We start from the raw sequence: 18,960 nt of genomic DNA on the forward strand, positions 1-18,960 counted from the left end.
TTATGTGACATGAGCTTTTTTTAGAAGTGCCAACGCATCACAGAAGATATTTTAAATTTGCTGCTATATACCATATATCCCCACAACAGAGATAAAAATATATAACATGCTACCATCACTAACCTGGCTTTGTTCCCAGCATCCATGAGGTCTGCAATGTCTGTGTAAGACGTGACTGCTAACTTAGACAGATCTTCCACATATGGTCCAAGCAGAGGATGTTCTCGCACCCGCAAATTCCCTTTGTTCTTCGGGTTCAACAAGTCTCTGACTCTCTCACAGTAAATCTCCATGTAACTCACCTGAAAATGGGAATTTGCATGGACAATCTAGTGTCTCTTAAGGTTTCCTCTGCAAGCAGCTCTGCAGCGTTTCAGAGTGCCACTGGTAGAAACTCTCCCAGTCCACTACAAGAAAGCTGTAGGTGGGTGTCTCAGTTCATTTAACAACTTGAGACAATAGCAGAAGGGAAGAAGAGTCAGTAGTCTCATGCATCACATCTCTAACATAAGCTGCAGGCCTTGCACCCATGTATAGATCCCTCAACCATTTCAAAAAACATTGGTGTTTAATTGAAAATTAGATTCTTGAGTTCACAATCATCTTAACAGCTTTAATATGACACAGCAGCAAAACGGGCTGTTTAAAAATGCAAAAAAGACAGGCGGTAAAAGGAGTCTGCTTACAAGGAATCTCTCTTATGAACCTCCAAAGCAAACTGAAGAAGGGAAAAAAAAATAATTTCTTTGTATGCAGAAGCAACTTGATTCTAGCTGTATCCACATCCTGCTGTATTCCTGAGTCATCAGTACAATTAGTCAAACTAAGGTAATCTTAAATCTGCACCCCCTGAAACAAATTATAAAGCTAAGATAATTTTTAAATGCATTCTTTAATTTTTATGTTTCTCATGGCACTAGGCTTATCCCAGTGCAACAGGTAGGTAGCAGCTGCAGCAGTAAAGATATTAAATATTAAAAGAGACAGTAAGTTACTCATTTTCATTCTGTGGAAAGATTATAGATGTAAGCAGCAGTTCTAGAAATTTAGAGATTGAAGATCTCTTTTTGTATAAGTGCAATTCAGAAAAATGAATTCTATATCCAAAACAGATCACAATATACTATTTATACATTTCCGTCACTACTTCTGTCTAGCTCTCTCCCTTCTCTGCTTATTTGTCAGATATTCATTCTTTTGGATTTCCATTGTAAAAGAGACTATTTCTCTCTCTCACTTGCACAAATTTATGCTTGGAGACATAATCAGAACCACAAACAAGTACCAAATAGAAAAAACATCATGAAAATGTGGGAAACTTCTCATTCACAAATCCTAAACATGAGACTCGTATGGTATTCAAGCATTAAGTCATCAAATGTTAATAAAATACAATTAAATGAAGCATTACAATGGACAGATTGAAAGCCACAGAACTAGTCATTTTCCAGTTCTGTAATTTAGAAGCAGTAATGATTGGAATTCACATTTATTAATAATAATGACATTTGACTTCTACCAGTTCTTTTGGTCTCCCTTTCTTTCCAAGCCCGCAATATATTTGCATGTCAAGCCATTAAAACTGATTGGGGGGGGCAGGGGGCAAACAGTAAAAGAAAGAAAATACTGTTTCTGTGAAGCAGCTGCTTTTGGTTTTATTTTGGAGCTGGGCAGGGAGACAAAAGAGAAAAAGAAATGCTGGAGTATGATAGCCTGTGAAAACCACTTTCTAAACACAAACCAACCTAAGTAAGGATAATAATAAAGAAAAATTAAGTTCTGACAAATTTCTTGTGTATGCACAGCTTAAACAATTTTTTTGTAAACCAACCTTACTAACAGATGTCAGGTAAGACTGCATGACTAAGCTATCCTAGACAAGTCCTGTAGAGAAATAGGATGTAAGTTTTGACTACAGTAATCGACAAGAAACATGTAGTCTTCCATCCGGCAGTCAAAAAACCCAAAAAAACAAACAAACAAAAAACCACCTCTAAATGCATCTTCAGGTTTTTCAGCCCATCTTTTCTTTCAGAAGTGCTACACAGGTGAAGGTCTACTAATTTTCTGGTGGGGAAAAAAAAGTCCCAGAAAGGTTTTACTTACATTTGCCTCAAACATTGAACAAGAGAGAAAGACAGAAATCTTAAAAAAAAAATCTGCTTCTTAATGCAACATTGATAATGCAGCACCTAAGCTCAGTCTGATGTCCAGCACACAGATAATCTTTGATCCCTCACCAGACTCACCTCTACAGAATATGACATTTCTTCATTGCTGTTGTCATTGATTTTCTCAAACAGTTCTTCACATAGCTGGAAAGAGATTAAACCCGAGTCAGAAATTAGTCTTTACTGAGTAATAACAAGTAACTACTATGACAGGCCACTAAATTGGCTTTATAGTGAGGGGAGGGGAAGAAAAAGAACCTATTACATCAACCACATAGAGCTTCACTTGGAAGATACTTAATCTCAATTCTACATCACTATCATTCAACTTTATTTTATGTAGTATCTCAACAATTATTCTAGGTTTAACCAATATTATTATTCTGTACTATAAAATTAGAAAAAGTCTATAATAACTGAATTGGAAGTAATAATTTTAGAAAGGAATGATTAAAATCCTTAATCCTCTCCTAGTCTCATAAAAACAACACTCTGTTTATTTGGTGTGCTGAAGTTCCAGGATTCAGATTTAAACCAATAGGCAGACGTGATTTCAAAATTTGTTAACAGTATCTTCGTATGAAGGATACTTTAACTATCAGTGGTCTACTCCTTCAAGAGTGCTTGTCTACAAGTAACTGAAATGAGAGACCTAAAATTAAGGTAACAAAGGAAGAAGAAATGAACAGTGGGCAAGCCACAGATATGTATTTGGAAATTAAAAAGCGTGGGTACAGAGAGGAATAAGAGTAGAAACAGGTTTCTGGAACAGATATCTACAAGCCACTGTATGAGAAATAAACAGATTATGAAGAATACAGGCAATTTTGAAAGTATACATTCTGGAGTATTCAGTCAACACATGGTTGAACTATCATGAAGCTTCACACTAGGGACTGGCAGGCAGGGAATTTTGCCAACACATAAGAATTTATTGTCAACACCCTATATTACTTGGAACACAATTGTGCTGTACCTTCTGTGTATGTGACAAGAAAGAGAACAGATTCAACAAGGTCTCCCTGAAGAGACAATTCATTTTGTACCTGTATGAGAAGGCATCTCAATGAAATTGGAGGGAAATTATTTCATCTTAAATAAAACAGGGTAACAGGAGCATTATTAAATCTACAGGAGCATTATTAAGTTGGGGGGGTTTATAGCAATGTTTAATTTGTATGTATTTGAAGTTTCAGAAAAACAAATAGGAATATCGAGATGACAACAAAAAAAATTTAGCGTGAAGCTGTTGTCAAAGATTTTCAGCTCATTTCACCTGTTACACTATTATATTACTGTAATAAAACCAAAATGCTTAGATATAACAATTCTGTCCTTCATCACATTAGCTCTTTCAACATTATTTTAAGCTAATCACCCCAACACTTGCAACCTATCTCAGTACATATGCCCACACTCTTAACAGAGAACAACGCTCTGTATTGTCTATTTCACACCTGTGGAACAGGGCCAATGTCTACTGCAAACCTGCAGCAGAATGAGGACTCAAGCTTTCCAGCAACTTTATCTACCAAAATCAAAACGCAGTCTCTGACTTCTATTTTGGGAATGGAGGAACGCACTATTTTCCAACAAACTTGGTCCACTGTCAGCACCTACGCACTGAGAAAGGCCTGCGTGTAGAACAAGTGCCACACAACCAACAGCTATAGAATGCTAAATTCATGACAATAGCATAAATTGTTGCCGGCCAAAATTTCTTGTGGGGGTATCTCAACTTATTCAAATTTCATGGCAAATGTCAAAAACAAATTTCAGAGGGGGAAATAACACTGGCCTGTGCTTAATTGCTGTAAATATTTTTTCCCAAAGTTTTCATACCCTTAATTTCTTTGCAAGATATATTATTCAGTTTTTAGCCTTGTGAAACTTGTTTCTAACACAAAGTTTGTAGCATGTTCATCAGTAACACCACCTTTTGAATTCCTACTGAATACAAAGTGCTTAAGTTCTGTCCTAGCTAAAGTCAGAGGAGACAAAAAACCCAGTGAAAGACCTCTTGATTTACTAGTTGTTTTGGGAAGTTAAGAAATTGGATGTAGGAAAAATACACAGAGTGTATAGTACAATTTAAAAAAAAAGTATCAGAGGGAAAATAACTTATAACGCTCTTTCTCCCCAGTAGATTTCTTGCACTTCAGAAATAAACTGTGGTTCTCTGTTAACTGTTACTGTAATATAAAAAGAGCATATCAGCAAGTGTGTGTCTGAACATGCTATATAAATCAAATCCTCTTTCTGGGTTCTGTTCTACCTGGGGGATTATGCCTGCTTGGCTCTCCTCCTGCTTGCCCATCATTGTGTAGGACTTCCCAGCTCCAGTTTGTCCATACGCAAAAATGCATACATTGTAGCCCTCAAAGGCATGCAGCAGCATCTCCTTCCCAATATCATTGTACACACGGCTCTGAGATGCAAAGCAGGGATCTTCAGGCTGAAAAGACATGAAAACAGCATAAATACAGTCTTATCCTATCATTCAAGTAACATTTCAAAAAGCGACTGGTGTTTTTTTTTTTTCTACTTCTATCTTGTAGGTCGATCCCTTAGCAAGAGGCAAACGTAGCACGTTTTTACACACAGCTTTTTCCCAAGGCAGTACCAGCTGGAGAAGAACAACAATGATAATCCTTGGAGGACCACTCCACCAATGCTGAGGAAATAATCTGCATAAAGAAACCAACCAACCAACTGAAAAAGTTTCATGCAACATCACCAACAAACAAGATTCAGGGTGTTTGGGAGGAGGGAGGCAGGGGGGAGAAAATCAAAAGTAGAGTTCAGAGAGTCAATACAAACGAATAAAGGGCTGGAAGCTACAAAAATCCCTCAGTGGCTGGTCTTGACAAGAGCTCTGAAGGGTAGCGGGGGAAAAAGAGAAGCAAAAGTAGCTTAGGTTTATTTTGTTGGGTTTTTTCAAGATCAAAAGACTGTAAACAAATCACTAAAATGACCAAGTTTCTCTTGCAGCTGTCTGATTCCACTGCCTAATCCAAACCAGGTTTCTATTTACAACCTCACTGGTGACTACAAAATCCCTAAGTATGTCAATATGTATTTCAAATTAGCAAGTAGCTGAACCAGTCAAGGACAATGTATCAGAACATTTTTCTATGGCTAAACTTAAGTTTAGCAATAAAACTGAAATATAACATTAAATTAAGGAAAGGAAAAAAAAAAAAAAAACAACAATGCTTTAAAGCAATTTAGCCCAGTGATAAAACAAACAAAAACTCTACCTTAGATGCATCCAGCAATAGAAATCTGTATAAGGACAAAGCAAGTTACCACCTTCAAACACTCGATGGAAAAGTTTGTTACATTTTGAAAACCAGGGACACTGCACATGCAATGAAAAAATCACAAGTTAAAGATGTCAAAAAGAATACACTTGCCAGGTCTCAAGGCAAATATAGAACACGTTTGAAACAGAACTTCATGAATTGTAGAAATTAATTGTCCATTTTTTTTTAAGTAGTGCATTTCAGGCACTGTACTGATCAGACCCACATTTACAAGAGGCAATCCAAGATGCAGCTCCAGGCATGGTACAGGATACAAAAATACTGACAGAAAGTTGGATTCAGCATGTAGGCTCTTTTTTCTGATGTCCTCTCTTGATCATTAAGGAAAGTCCTTGGTAAAAATACTTGAGAAAAATTATCATACTAATGATTATCTACACAGACGTTTTATGTTGCACAAACCAGAAGAGACTGCACAGATAACATCACTGAAACTTGATTTTGTAGGAGTATGCCACTACGTTATATGTGACTATGTTATTCTTAAACTAGCATTCTCTCTCTTCCTGAAATATTGGATTTTAACATTACTTGCTCCTAAAATCAGGACAAACACAGCTGTGCTAACATTCTAATGTCGGGATCAAGGTTTTATCAGACCACTTCTTTTCCTTGATGCTGCTTATCTGCTAGTTTTCAGGAATTATGTTCACAACGTTTGTCTGACCGATCCTGTAATCTACTTGCATAGCTGCTCTGGAAGATTCAGTAAAGAAGCTGCACAAATCCAAGTTTTTCATCATGAAAACAATATTGTTGGCCACAAATCTGCTCAGAAATATTAAATCTTATTTGCACCATCCAAGTTACTAAAATTAATCTTAGAGAAATGCATTATCACTTCTTTCTATATCTTTTCAGAAAATAAGGCAGGGGAGGGGTAGATGGCAGAATAACACAGTTCTGCTGTAGAACAATTAGTGGAAGTCAGCAAGACCTTAGCACCAATTCACAGGAGGGTGGGGCAGAGTAGCTAGATGAAGAGTTTATTGCTTTTGCAGCTCATCGGAAACATGGATCACTACTCCGTCTTTTCCAGATATGCCAAGGGAACCCAGACCGCATCTCTCCTTGAACTGTAAGAACTCAAGCAACTTTCACGTGTCTAAGAGCAAAACTGACTTAACTGTGGTTTACATGCATCCTTAAAATATTTAGAAAAGAACATTGTTTGAGAGCATTTTCAGTAATCTTTCAAGTATTTACAACTTGTTATCAAACTCCAGCTCAGCATTCTGCTCTCCCCCAAACAGGAAAAGACAACATACAATGACAGGTTTTTAACCTGAATGAGGGTGAGAGACAGTGCAGAAACATCTGACAAGAATGGTGTGATCAGAAGAGAATGCAGTTACATCAAGGCAGTCAACACACAAAAAAAAACCCCAACCAAACCCAACCACAAAACAGTTTTCTTGTAAAAGAACTTACCGATGTGTGGGACCAGTAAGAGTAGTCAAAGCTGAAGGACTTTGGTGCTTCCTTAGGATTCTTTGGGTTGATAATACCTACAGGAAATAAAATTCAAACTCTTAGCTAACTTGCCATTTAGGAGTACAATTAATGAGCTTGCTGACCCTCAACTTAATCTGTGAATCTGCGTATTCACAGAGTTGCCACGCTGCACAGGAGTAATGAGACCGAAGTAATAGACTCACAGCTTCCTAACACTCTATTTCTGTAGGCCTTATTTGAAATAAGTCAAGAAAAAAAATTCCTAGAAGGAATGCTGCTGCTAAACAAAATTCTTCTGTTGGACAGAAAGCCAGAAGTAGGTCACCCTGGTCCTTTGGCTTCAGAATGGGACAGGCTTTTAGATGTTGAGGGGTATTAGCAAGAAGGAAGATCTGGAACACAAAGAGTTCAAGAATCCCTGGTGATTTCGTAGCAGCACAACTCAAGTCTATTTTGAAATACATGTTACACAGTATAAGAGCTCACTGCAGAAGGATTTTCTTTAAGAAACTCAGTATTTTCAGGGCATGGAAGAAGACAGGAAAAAAATTGGACCTACAGACATTTCAGGGATTATCTGCATAGTTTATTTCAATGTTCTTTTACATGCATAAAGCCTACAGACAGATTTTTAATAGGATGACATTAGTTCAACCAACCAAATTACTGGTAAATGTTCTTAGTGTATACAGCCACTGAATCCCACAGTGACCCCCAACCAACTTATGTACTTTTTCTCTTTGGAACTTCTGTATAATATATGATGGCCCTATGACAAAGTTCACACACACACAAACACACACACACACACACACAAAGCCAGAATGAAAAAATGCTTGTCTTCAGTTCCTATGTTATAGCCTTTATAAATCCCATTCAAAAAGCTGACCTCCAATTGCCTTTTCAGGTCTTGCAATCCATGACTTAATTTTCTTCCCAAGGTATTCATATACAAGGATCTAAGAACCTTCAGGTGAGTTCAGTCACTGAACACTTTACAAGTATCAGAATAAACATGTTTTTCAAAAAAACCCTGTTTTCCCTTCATATCAGTACATCTGTAAATTTTACACTCTTTTCCTTTTCTCAGGTCCTCTAATTCTTTCAATATTTGCCCCACGCATGCACATTCCCCACAATTACTGAAAGCTCTTCCAAATACCTTTTAGGTTGTTGGGTTTGGTTTGTTTGTTTTTTCTTTCCCAGCAACAAAACAGCTTCCTATAACCTTTGCCTGGGGCATGGAGTAATACACAATGGATTCAGCTGTCATTTTAATGGCATACGGAACATCTGTAGTTTCTGTATTCCAAGGAGGGTAATTTATAAGCACAGCTCTTGGTGCCGAAGTGAATCTCTACTGCTTTCTTCTTTTCAGTATTACAGTGCTGGAAATACTTAAATCTATTACTTCCAGCAGCTGTTTTCAACACCATCTGTGTAAGCAAGGACTGTAAAAAGGCATACTCTTGAGGGTATCAAAATTAGATGAAACACCTTAGATTTACACATACCCATCTGCACCTAAAGCAGCAATCTGCCTTTGGGAGTGATACACTAATCATGATACATGCAAACAAAATCTACAAAGAAAGAAGCTACACAAAGGTGGTGACAGTCTTCCTGGGGATGATTTACATCCCGATACCAATCATCCTAAACAAAGGATGCTTATTTCTCACATATTCATGCCAGTTAGGCTACGCTTTGGGAGACTTTTTTGGGGAGACTTTTGGGGGCTTCTGGGGGCTTCTCCCTTTCCTTCTGTGATAAATAAAAATTTTAAGACCCACAACTCTTACTATTTTAAACATGAACTTAAGATCATGTTGCACCAAAATCTCTGAAAATGTGGTTACAGCATCCCCATTAAAATTAAATCACTCCTCTACCAGATGCTGTGTCCCTGAGCAGGGCTATTGTCCAAAACTACAGTGTGGAGAAAAGATCACTGTCTGGATTGCAAATAGCAACAGTTGCTACTCCATTTCTTGTGCCCAACTCCATTTCACTTGGACGCACCTTGTGCTGACATTCTTGCCTTATAAAAGCTGACAGACATGCAAAGCCAATGAATAATATGCCTTGCCCCAGTACAGTATCAAATGGCAAAAACGCTTGTGGCTTTGGATAGCAACATGGGCATTAACACATAACAAACTGGTAACCTAAGCAATCATATATGGCTTCAGTTTCCCTTTACTAGTTTTGACCAAACAGCAGTACATCTACAGCACACACTATTAAACCAGTTCTAAAGTTAAAGTGAACAACTAACAGATCCTAGAAGACAACTCCCCTGCCCCAAATTTAAACCAGTTCTCTCCTTTCAGTGTATTCCAGACTGCTACAATTAAACAACTTCTCATTTCTCATTCAATTATTTAACATCAAAGCTCTGAAAGGTAAGAAAGAAGTAATGCCTTGTACCCAGAAGTTCCTACCCCAAAAAGCAGTACAAATAAAAACCAATTTCCACATTAGTTCAATGTAACAACCATTGGGGGTGAACATAATTTTCTTCAATTGGTTTGGGCTATAAATTCAAGGGAAAGTGATTTAGCCATTAAAAGCAGAAAAAAGCAGTAATAAATAGAACCCATTCCTATGTCCTAGAACCTATTCCTATGTACTGTATAGAACAATTCTAAGCAGATACATGGAAAAATGTACTGCCAGCACCTCTCCTGACAAAATACATTCTGTTGCTTAATCTCAACAGCAAATCATTTTAACCCAAACTCTTGATACTACTCTTGTGAGAGGAGTCAGCGCTAAGGAAAGGGAAGAGCAACTACCTTTATTGGTACATTGCATTTGCAATGTTGTCCTGGAAATAGGAAGCTCCTAGTCCAGCAAACTGCGAAGGCAATCAAGACAAGCAGAAGCCTAGCTACATCTTTGCTGACAAAGAAACACATTTTTAACCATAATTTAAAAACATGCATTGGTTACCCCAATGTCACATCAGTGCAGTTTTACTTTAAGGTGCAAATGTAATCACAAAAGGGAGTTTTGATCTCACTTATTTACCTCATGGCATGACTGATTTCTCTCCTCTCAGAATCAACAGTGAAATAGCAAGTATTCATCGTTTTTTTCTCTTTCATTTTTATATTGTTGCTTATAAGCAAAAAGAACATTTCTCTCAGCCAAGGCAAAGCTGCACTTGGCCTCTCCAAGGAAACAAGAGTTAAATTACCTTCTAAGATTCCACTTAAAACAGAATAAGCAGCCCAAATTTCAGTATTATTCAAAACCAGGTTTGATGTCCAAATACACGCTTCCCATTAATTGTTTTTAAAAAAAACCTAAAAATCTCTAGGAAAAGTCCACCACTTCCAAAAAGAAAGCAAAGAAGCTAAACTTTTAATCAGAAGAATAGCTAGTTTTTCCACTCAGCTGGCTGTGCATAAAGGCACATTGCCCACTCGTGAAAGATGATCTCTAGCTGTGCAACAGGCTTAGTGTCTGGGAAGGCACTACAAGCTTGCCATTACAGCTTCAGCCTACTTACTTCAAGCTTAAATTTGAAGGATCACATTTGTGAAGAGTCAAATTCAGGCGCCATGATTTAAGCAAGATGCCCCCTTTCTTTTTAAAAGCCATTTTATTATTATTGTTATTTTCTTCGACAGGCTTTCCTCAGCTCCTTCACACTAAGTTCCATGTCCAGCTCACTATTTTGAAAACTACTTTCTAGGATGCATGTTTTTGCAAAGCATATCTTGAGAAGCATTTATCAGGAAAGGGAGATTAACGGGCAAGAAGGCAGCTCTGTCAGAGGCTGGGAATGCAGCTGCCTAGCCAAAACCCTCCACTGCAGCAGGAACGGGTCAGAGAAAACCTCCCGGCTGCCAGGAAGTCTGCATGCTGTCCCTCATTACTGTGATCCAGTCACAGTCTTTTCACTCAGCTTCTAGTCCAAGCCTGAAGTCTATTTATCCCCATTCCTGTTTCTTACAGTCTCCATCCTCCATTTTCAGAATCACTGGTTTAACAGAATTCTCAGTCTGTCTACAAATGAATCCAGGAGAGCTGACTGATTGAGACAATCTAAGATTACAGCCTCAACGGATTTCAACTGGACTGAAACCCTCTTCATTTGGAACACTGAACACCAAGTGGGTAGCTACTAGCATCGGTCATGTCTGATATAGTCCAAGTTTGAACCAAGTGATCAGGTACGTAATAATGTGAGGTAAGACACCTGAAAGAAGATGGTGAGGCAGCTAAGAAACCAGGAATTCAAACTGAAGTAACTGACCTACCTTGAAGGTGTCTATTGCACCAAACATCTTCTTTGGAGGGACAAGCAAATCCATGAAATCTAGCTACTTTAAAGGAAGCTAATGGATATGTCTGGAGAAATTAAAAGACTTCTTATAGTACAGGTAAGCTTTATCCTATAAGTTCATATGCCAAATTGGAGGGGAAAAAAAAAAAAAAAAAAGGAACGATCATGCAGAAAATAAGGCTTGAGTTGGCAACATTGATTTTACGTACCATGCTATTCAGCAAGCTGTGTTTTCAGCTGAACAAGGAAACTAATAGAATTAAAAAAGTAAGAGGACTGTTACCAGTGTCTCCAATACCCACAAGAACACTAAAAGCTTTTCAGTTATTTTGTTTGTTTGTTTTTTAAACCATGCAAGGCCAAGATGAATTGTATTAGTGAATCATGAAATAGGTCGTCATCTATCTCCTCTCACCACAGCAGACTCACGGCATGGTACGCAAGCTAATGGTTTAATTACAGAGCCTCAGGAAATGAGAAAGGCAATAAGGCAGACGATCACAGCAGGAACACATTAATGGCCTTTTTATCTTACAGAATAAATTTGTTTATCTGCTATTTCAAAGGTCCAATGTGGCAATTAACTCTTCTGTTTGCAAACTGACACTAACGCTTTGTGCTGCAGCTATAATTAGTTACCATCAGCATGGCATCGTAGCAACTTTGAATGTTGGAGTTAGCCTAAGCAGCCAGTTTCTGAGAAATTCAATCCCTTTTTCAGGCCCCTTGCTTCACCAAGAGCCAACTTCTTAGGTCATGTGGAATCTTTCAGCTTTCCACAAGTTAAGGTTTCTGCATCAAACAGAAACTGGAAGGATATTTTACAAAATCACCATCTCCTATGCCATTGCTACTGAAAAAGGTTACACACAACTCGGAAACATGGAAAGGATGAAACAAGTTGAATATCCTATTTTCCTACTGCAGTGTCTAAAAATTCCTCTGGGATCAAAGCAGCAACCACAGTTTGGGTTAACATCCATCATTTACTTTGGAATGGAAGGCTGAGAAAAAGGCATGGGAATATTCATGTTTTAAAAATATACTCTACAAATTCTTGATTTGGTTGAGGGAGATAAATGCCCATATTATTCTTTATTTGAATTATGAATTTCCAGAAATTTTGAATAATATGCTTCACCTTAAGACATAATATTTATATCAGTTTTCTACCTTGGTAAGCAAATAGAACAAGTAGAAGTAATTACATGTCATAAATTGATATAAAATTCAAATAAAAGTGCACTGCGTAAACACCTATGCAGCATTACCATTTAATTTGAAGCAGTTCATTTAATACCCACTGCCATCCCAACCTAGAGACACAGCTTGCATTTTAAAGGCTTATTTCTCCTTACAGTTAAATAGTAAGCCATACCACATATTCTCTGAAGTTCAAATCATTTAAACAATTCTTTTTAGCTGCTTAGCTTTTTAAGTTTGGTGGGGTTTTTCTGATACCTGTAACTACAAACATATGAGTTTATGTATCACTGATCAAAAGGTAAGGAAACCAACAGTTTCAAAACAAATTTCTTCACACCAAATAATCTAAAATTTTGCATCATTACATAAGACCCACATACTTCAACTAACTAGTCCTTGTATAGGAGAAGTATATAGTAGGAGCAGTACAGCCTAACAAAAGACTGGGAGAAAGCACAGCCACAATCAATAAAGGAATTATCATTTTAGATGTGCTGTATCAACAGTAACAAACCAATCTCCACAAAACATTTGGATTTTAACATACCCTTACTTCAACAGGCAACTTCATTTCTTGGCATAAGGTACTTCCACAGTCCATCCTACTTGTTCCTTAATTAACATTTTTCATACCATCCACCATCTGCTTTATCAGCTAGCACAAAAATAACACACACTTTCAACCTTTCAAATCTAGGAGATCAAATTCATTGCTAGTTTTCAATTTTAGCAAAAACTGCTAGCAAACTTTGAAAGACCACTTCACTATTGAAACGGTACCCGTATATTTTATAATATGTATTATTTTGCATTTCGTCATTTCGGACATCTGAACTTTTTTGCCTTACAATTAAATCTTTATTTGTTGAAACTGAAATTCAAAAAGCACACCTCAAATACACACTTTATTTTACAATTGTAACCAGAGCGTGGAGCACACAGAGCTGATGCAAAGTTACAGTCTTCTAGGATACTTTCAACTGGAAGCAACGTTCTCTGTGTTCTCACCCCTTCCTAAACATATACACAAACACATTGCCACTTCAAACCTTCATTTCTGGATTTACACTTCCATTCTCCATTAAAACTAACCAAGTAAACAGACAGTGGGAAACCTACAGGGGGGTGGGAGGGTGGATAAAAAGGGGAAAAAAAAAGCAAGCAAACTTGGCCAAGATCAGTCCCCTCATTCCATTCCCATCTACTCAGCCACATATATATTTTTGCAGGCACAAAGAATGACCAAAACTACTTCTTAAGCACATAAATCTCATGTCAGATTATGGCACTGAATTTGCAGTCCAAACCTAATCTGCTTCCATCCCAGTCAGCATTGCTCCTCAGCATGTCACAAATTTTGCAGGTTAGAAATTATCTGCAGTTCAGTATCTGGGGGTACAATCAGATCTTTCTAATAATTTCTTGGAATAGAGAGACAGAGCGCAAAGCACACAAGAGGTAAGAATTGAAATTATTCTCTTATCCCTCATTGCATTTAAAGTCAAGTCACTAGATTCAATAGCTCCAATAGCTCCACCTCTGTTAGCTATCAGTCATTACAGGGCATTCTGCCATCAGACGTGCCACATATTAGTCACTGTAGGGTGCTCCAGTGAAGAAGTGGCTAACTGCAGTTTGCCCTTCAGATAAACACCAGCAGACAGAATTAACTTGGGCTAAATCCTAGGATTAGCTGATATACAGTCTGTGCTGGGGCAGGAGGAGACAGACTGATAGATTTAAAAAACAAAACAAAACAAAAAAAAATAAACAAACAACAAAAAAACCCACCCCACCAAAACACAAACCCCCCAAATAAACTATCAATTCCCAATCAGAAATAAAACCTAGTAATGGTGAAAGTCAGGTATGGAACTGGAGAAACTGAACTTCCATCATTCATGCAATACAGCCTGCTCTGTCATTTACATCTTCCATTCCCATATTGCTACCACATCTGAAGATGCTGAAGGCACAAAGCCTCTTTAATTTCTATATATGAAATAAAATTAGGTTTCATCTCACAAAAGAGGCTTCACACCAGCCTTAACAATTCTCCTAGTGGCAGCAGTTACCTACACAGAGCACACATTCCTAACAAATGCCAACACATACTAAGAGATAACAGCTAGCATAAAAGGCACTGTCCTGTCTTCACTTTTGTTCTCATTAATCATTGGTAAAGGAATAGGCAGAAATTTTTTCAAAAGACATGCTAGTCTAGACAGACCTTTGGAAGGGGTAACATTCAGGGAAACAAATACCAAATTCATTTCTGTGCCTTCTTCAAAATCTACTTGAATCAGTATAAGCAATAGTTTTATTTTATGATGTCTCAAGAATCAATTTAACCAATATAAAAGATCTGGGGCTTTCGGAACTGACTCCACAAGACCAAATTAACATTAAATATAGTCTCTTAAAATGCATGAGTCTGGAAAATATATCTGCGCCATCTGTAGACTGGAATGACAACAATGAGAACATGTTCCTTACTGAGAGCAGGGTGGAGCAGGCATTCTTTATTTGTTGGAACGTGAGTAACACCCCAAAGACACGTTTAATACAGGCTTCTTTCCTAGGCATATGTTGCAATCAGATATATGGCTATACTGTTTTTATAAGACAGACTTTCAGGGTTGTTATTATAAGAGATAAATGAAGGGAAATGGACACTTCCAGCTTGTAAAGCAGTGCTTGCTTTTCAAAGCATTGTTTGCATTTTTCAAATCATTAAAAGGGAAGGAAACCAAGTAGAAGCTAAGAACAGCTCATTTGGAATTCAACCGGATTCTCTCCCCACTGTGGAATTTCAATCCTGTACTGGGAGAAAGGTTGGATGGGGGAGGGAGTTAGGCTCAATAGCACCAGAGCAAGGCAAATGCTTGCTCACAGAAGCTGCTAGAAAGCCGCTCTCATCCTCAGCTGCTCTTACAGATCCAAGTGCTATAAATACCATCTCTACAGCTGGTGTTCTTGGAGAACAGCATGCCAGCAGGCTTTGCACCAAGTGGGAGCTAGTCGAACCATACTGTTCTACCTATCTGAAAAGCTGAACCAAAACCATTCCAAAACTTCCACTGTCAACTGATTACCTGAAAATGTCCTACTGCAGAAGATGCATGTCAGGTCTACGTATGTAGTTGGCTAAGCACTTGGAGTTGAGGTGAATTCTTTCCTCACACATTTTCTGCTTCAAGGCAGATAAAACAATATCTCCTTTCACCCTCTGCTTTTACTTGACTACATCTCCGAGAGCCAATGGCTTTCTCCAAAGGCCATTTTGACCTTCAGACACATGCCAGCACTACATAAAGAGGACATCACGTAGCACTGGAACCCTGGGTAGTTCTGCCAGCCTTAGAATCTTAGAGGATTCATGTAGTGAAAATATCCAATTCTTAAAGTAGTTCCCATTGACAGTTTGCATTTTCTTTACTTATACTTGCATACTGAAAGGTGGCACATTATTTAAGCATTTTGATAAAAAGAATCATCTCTAAGACTCTAGTTCTGTGTCAGCAGGCACTAATTCTGAAGGGGCAGTATCTCACACTGTTTACAAAAACCACTGACAGAAAACTTTTCTGGTTTCATTAGCAATATTCTCTCTCTCTACTATAGCTCTGTACTAACTCCATAACAGTTTTTTAAATGTAGTCCAACTGCATTTAACATTAGCTGGAACATCCTAGCCATCCCACGGTCTTGCTCCAGGACCATTATTTGTACCTCTAACATTTAAAAACCATTAAACGTTCATCTTCTCCCACCTCCCCAAAGTCATCTTCCAAAACAGATTTTGTCTTTCTTTTTTTTTTTTAAAGTGTGCAGAATTAACGCTTCTCAAGTTATTTTTATACAATCATGAGTAAGGCTTTAGACAGAAAAACCAGCACGTAAAAAAATTCCAGGTTTTTGTTCTTCTCCAAAAAAATATTCAAGACTTATAACAAAACATATGAACTGCCAATACTATAGGGCATTCAGAGACAGTGATTAAGACAGACTTATGGACAAGCAACAGAAATCCCCAACCCTGCAAAACACAGAGAGCTCTAATGTTCATATGTAGAGTCTTTGCTTGTTGTCTGCATTCAGCATTACCTCTGTTACCATTTTATGACTCTCACTCCCAGAACAACCCAGTACTATTAGAAAAAAACTGAAGAAGCAAGAACCACTCCCCACCAAACTCCACTCCTGGAACAACTATTTAAAGAGAATAGCAATTGCTTCCATTTTCTGTTTGACACAAACTTGCATTCAAGACTTCTCTTGCCTGTTACACAACTTGCAACAAATGTTGTAACTGGTAGCAAGACAGTCATTAGAAGAACTTGGTTAACCTCTACTATTGTGACTTCTTTGACTTGTCTTTCAAACCAGTTCCCAATTCAGCTGTAACTGCAAGACAATTCACACATCCTCCATATGACACACAATTTATATTCCCATAAAATGGCCTGTTTTGATAACACATCTACCATGAATGCAATGTAGTATTAACATATTGGACAAGCATTCATTTAGTTTTAACCACAGTTACGAGGATTTACAGACCAGAAAATCAGGGTAGGGTTAAGTGACCTTCCTCCACTGCTGTTTATCTTCCCAAGACAACCTCATCATGCAAGATACAAGCAAAAAAAAATGGAAACACTTAAAAAAAAAAAAAGAAAAAGAAAAAAAAAGAAAACAAAAGAAAACCAAGCTGTATGTGGTAAAAACACTACACAAGACATGCTTTAAGAACCAATGCTCTTTGGCAGGCACTAATCATCAGAAACGAGGTATGCTTATTTCTGAGATACCTAAATTATTCATTTTCAGAAGACAGACTGAGAGTCAACACTTAAATCTATCTGTAAGAATGAATCCTCCCACCTATTCTATACTTTCATTGAAAATGCATCATCAAGAGAAAAAAAAAAAAATCAAAATTAGGTAAGACAACTGCAATGAACTCTTTTGCTTGCATTTTCTACCTATGTAGCATATGCTACATAAATTCCCATTACTTTACTATTTACATGTACTCAGTACTAGTCTAAATAGAAGCCAGTTTCTTATATGGACTTTTCTCACCAGTAATTTAGACCAAAGATTATTTTAATTATACAAGTTCCTTTGTGAAACCATCCAAGCTATGCTTACAGAATACTACTGCAGAAAAAAAAAAAACCAGCCCAAACTTCTTATTGTCCTGAAGGCATGCACACACAATGGGGTTTCTTTACCATTCAGCATGTCTTTTCATTAAGAAAACAGTTAAAAATTAGATCAGAGAGAAAAAGATCAGCAAGCCATACTTCCCCACCACCCCCCTCCTTTAGGATTAAGTTTATTTCAAAGAGGTTACTACTTTTTAGAGCTACATAACAATGAAAAAGGCAAAATTTAACAATATCTCCTGTCATTGTATACCAATAAAGTACTGGCTGAATTACTGATGGGCCAATTACCTTGCTATATGAACCTTTCAATGGTTTTGACTTTTGTATTATTTTTCAAATATCAGCAATTTTAGTATTATATTTCAAATATCACTAATTTAGACAAACATGCCATAAATCAAAAGCCTTTTAAGTTTAGTCCTGCTTTCTCACCCATTTTTATTTTGCTCCAGAACAACTGCATAAAGCAGGACACATCTTAAAAGAAAAAAATAAAAAGAAATTAAGGAAAAAACCTAAACAGAAAAGGAACTCAAATTAGATGTTTCTCTATTAACTTTTTTTAGACCAGAGGTTTATAAACCTTAGAAAGAAAAAAACCCAAACAACCATCAGAAGAAAACACTTTTTTCCTCAACCTCTACAAATTAACTCCAGAATGTCTTACGAAGTTTTTCTGATGCCAAGGATGCCTGCTTGAGAACCTAACTGCCATATGTCTACAGCAGCAGCTGTGACTATTGTTACTGGCAGATGGGACTGCTCCACTGTGCCTATTTTCATTAAACATCCAATACCTTAAGCAGTCCACAAAAGAACCCACATTACCAAGCCACAGAGACTATTACTGAGTTAAAATCCAAACCAGGTAATTTTCAGCCCTAACCTGAGGATCCAGTTGCACTTGTATCTTTCAAGATAATCTAGACTGTGCAGGTGCATTTCTACACTAACGTGGTTTATGGCAAACCAGAATATACAATAATCTCAGATGAACTATAGTTTGAGAACTTTGTGTTACTCTGTCACCGGCACCCACAAGATGCTAAAACCTATTTCCATTTATCTAGTGCACAATTAATGCAACATCAATTGCAGAGGACGTATTCCAAGTAGGATACTCCCTTATTTCCCTGCTTCATTAGTTTAGTTTTCTACATACTTATTTAGCTTTTTAGAACAACAAGCTAGCTGGACTCTGCTAGTGATAAATATCTAAATGCTGTCTTGTAGCTACTAGCTTGAACCTCTGCTTCATTGTCATTTGTTTTTATTTATGCATTATTTATTTACAGACAGGATTATCAAATCACTTCCACAAAAAAAAC

General features: G+C 37.4%; 1 protein-coding gene across 3 annotated transcripts in view; it reads right to left on the reverse strand.

Annotated features, from left to right (window-relative positions):
* The window catches only part of KIF1B (kinesin family member 1B), an 89,500-nt gene that overhangs the window by 65,471 nt on the left and 5,069 nt on the right, over nt 1-18,960 (reverse strand). For all 3 annotated transcript variants that reach the window (XM_010577336.1, XM_010577335.1, XM_010577337.1), the window contains exons 2-5: nt 6,929-7,005; nt 4,447-4,626; nt 2,250-2,315; nt 124-302 (exon numbers count right to left, since the gene is read on the reverse strand). In XM_010577336.1, the coding sequence (XP_010575638.1) occupies nt 124-302; nt 2,250-2,315; nt 4,447-4,626; nt 6,929-7,005 (502 nt within the window). The remainder of the gene's footprint in view (nt 1-123; nt 303-2,249; nt 2,316-4,446; nt 4,627-6,928; nt 7,006-18,960) is intronic.

This window comes from Haliaeetus leucocephalus, unplaced genomic scaffold (assembly GCF_000737465.1).
Source record: "Haliaeetus leucocephalus isolate CR32 unplaced genomic scaffold, Haliaeetus_leucocephalus-4.0 Scaffold556, whole genome shotgun sequence".
In the NCBI taxonomy this organism is placed as follows: Eukaryota; Metazoa; Chordata; class Aves; order Accipitriformes; family Accipitridae; genus Haliaeetus; species Haliaeetus leucocephalus.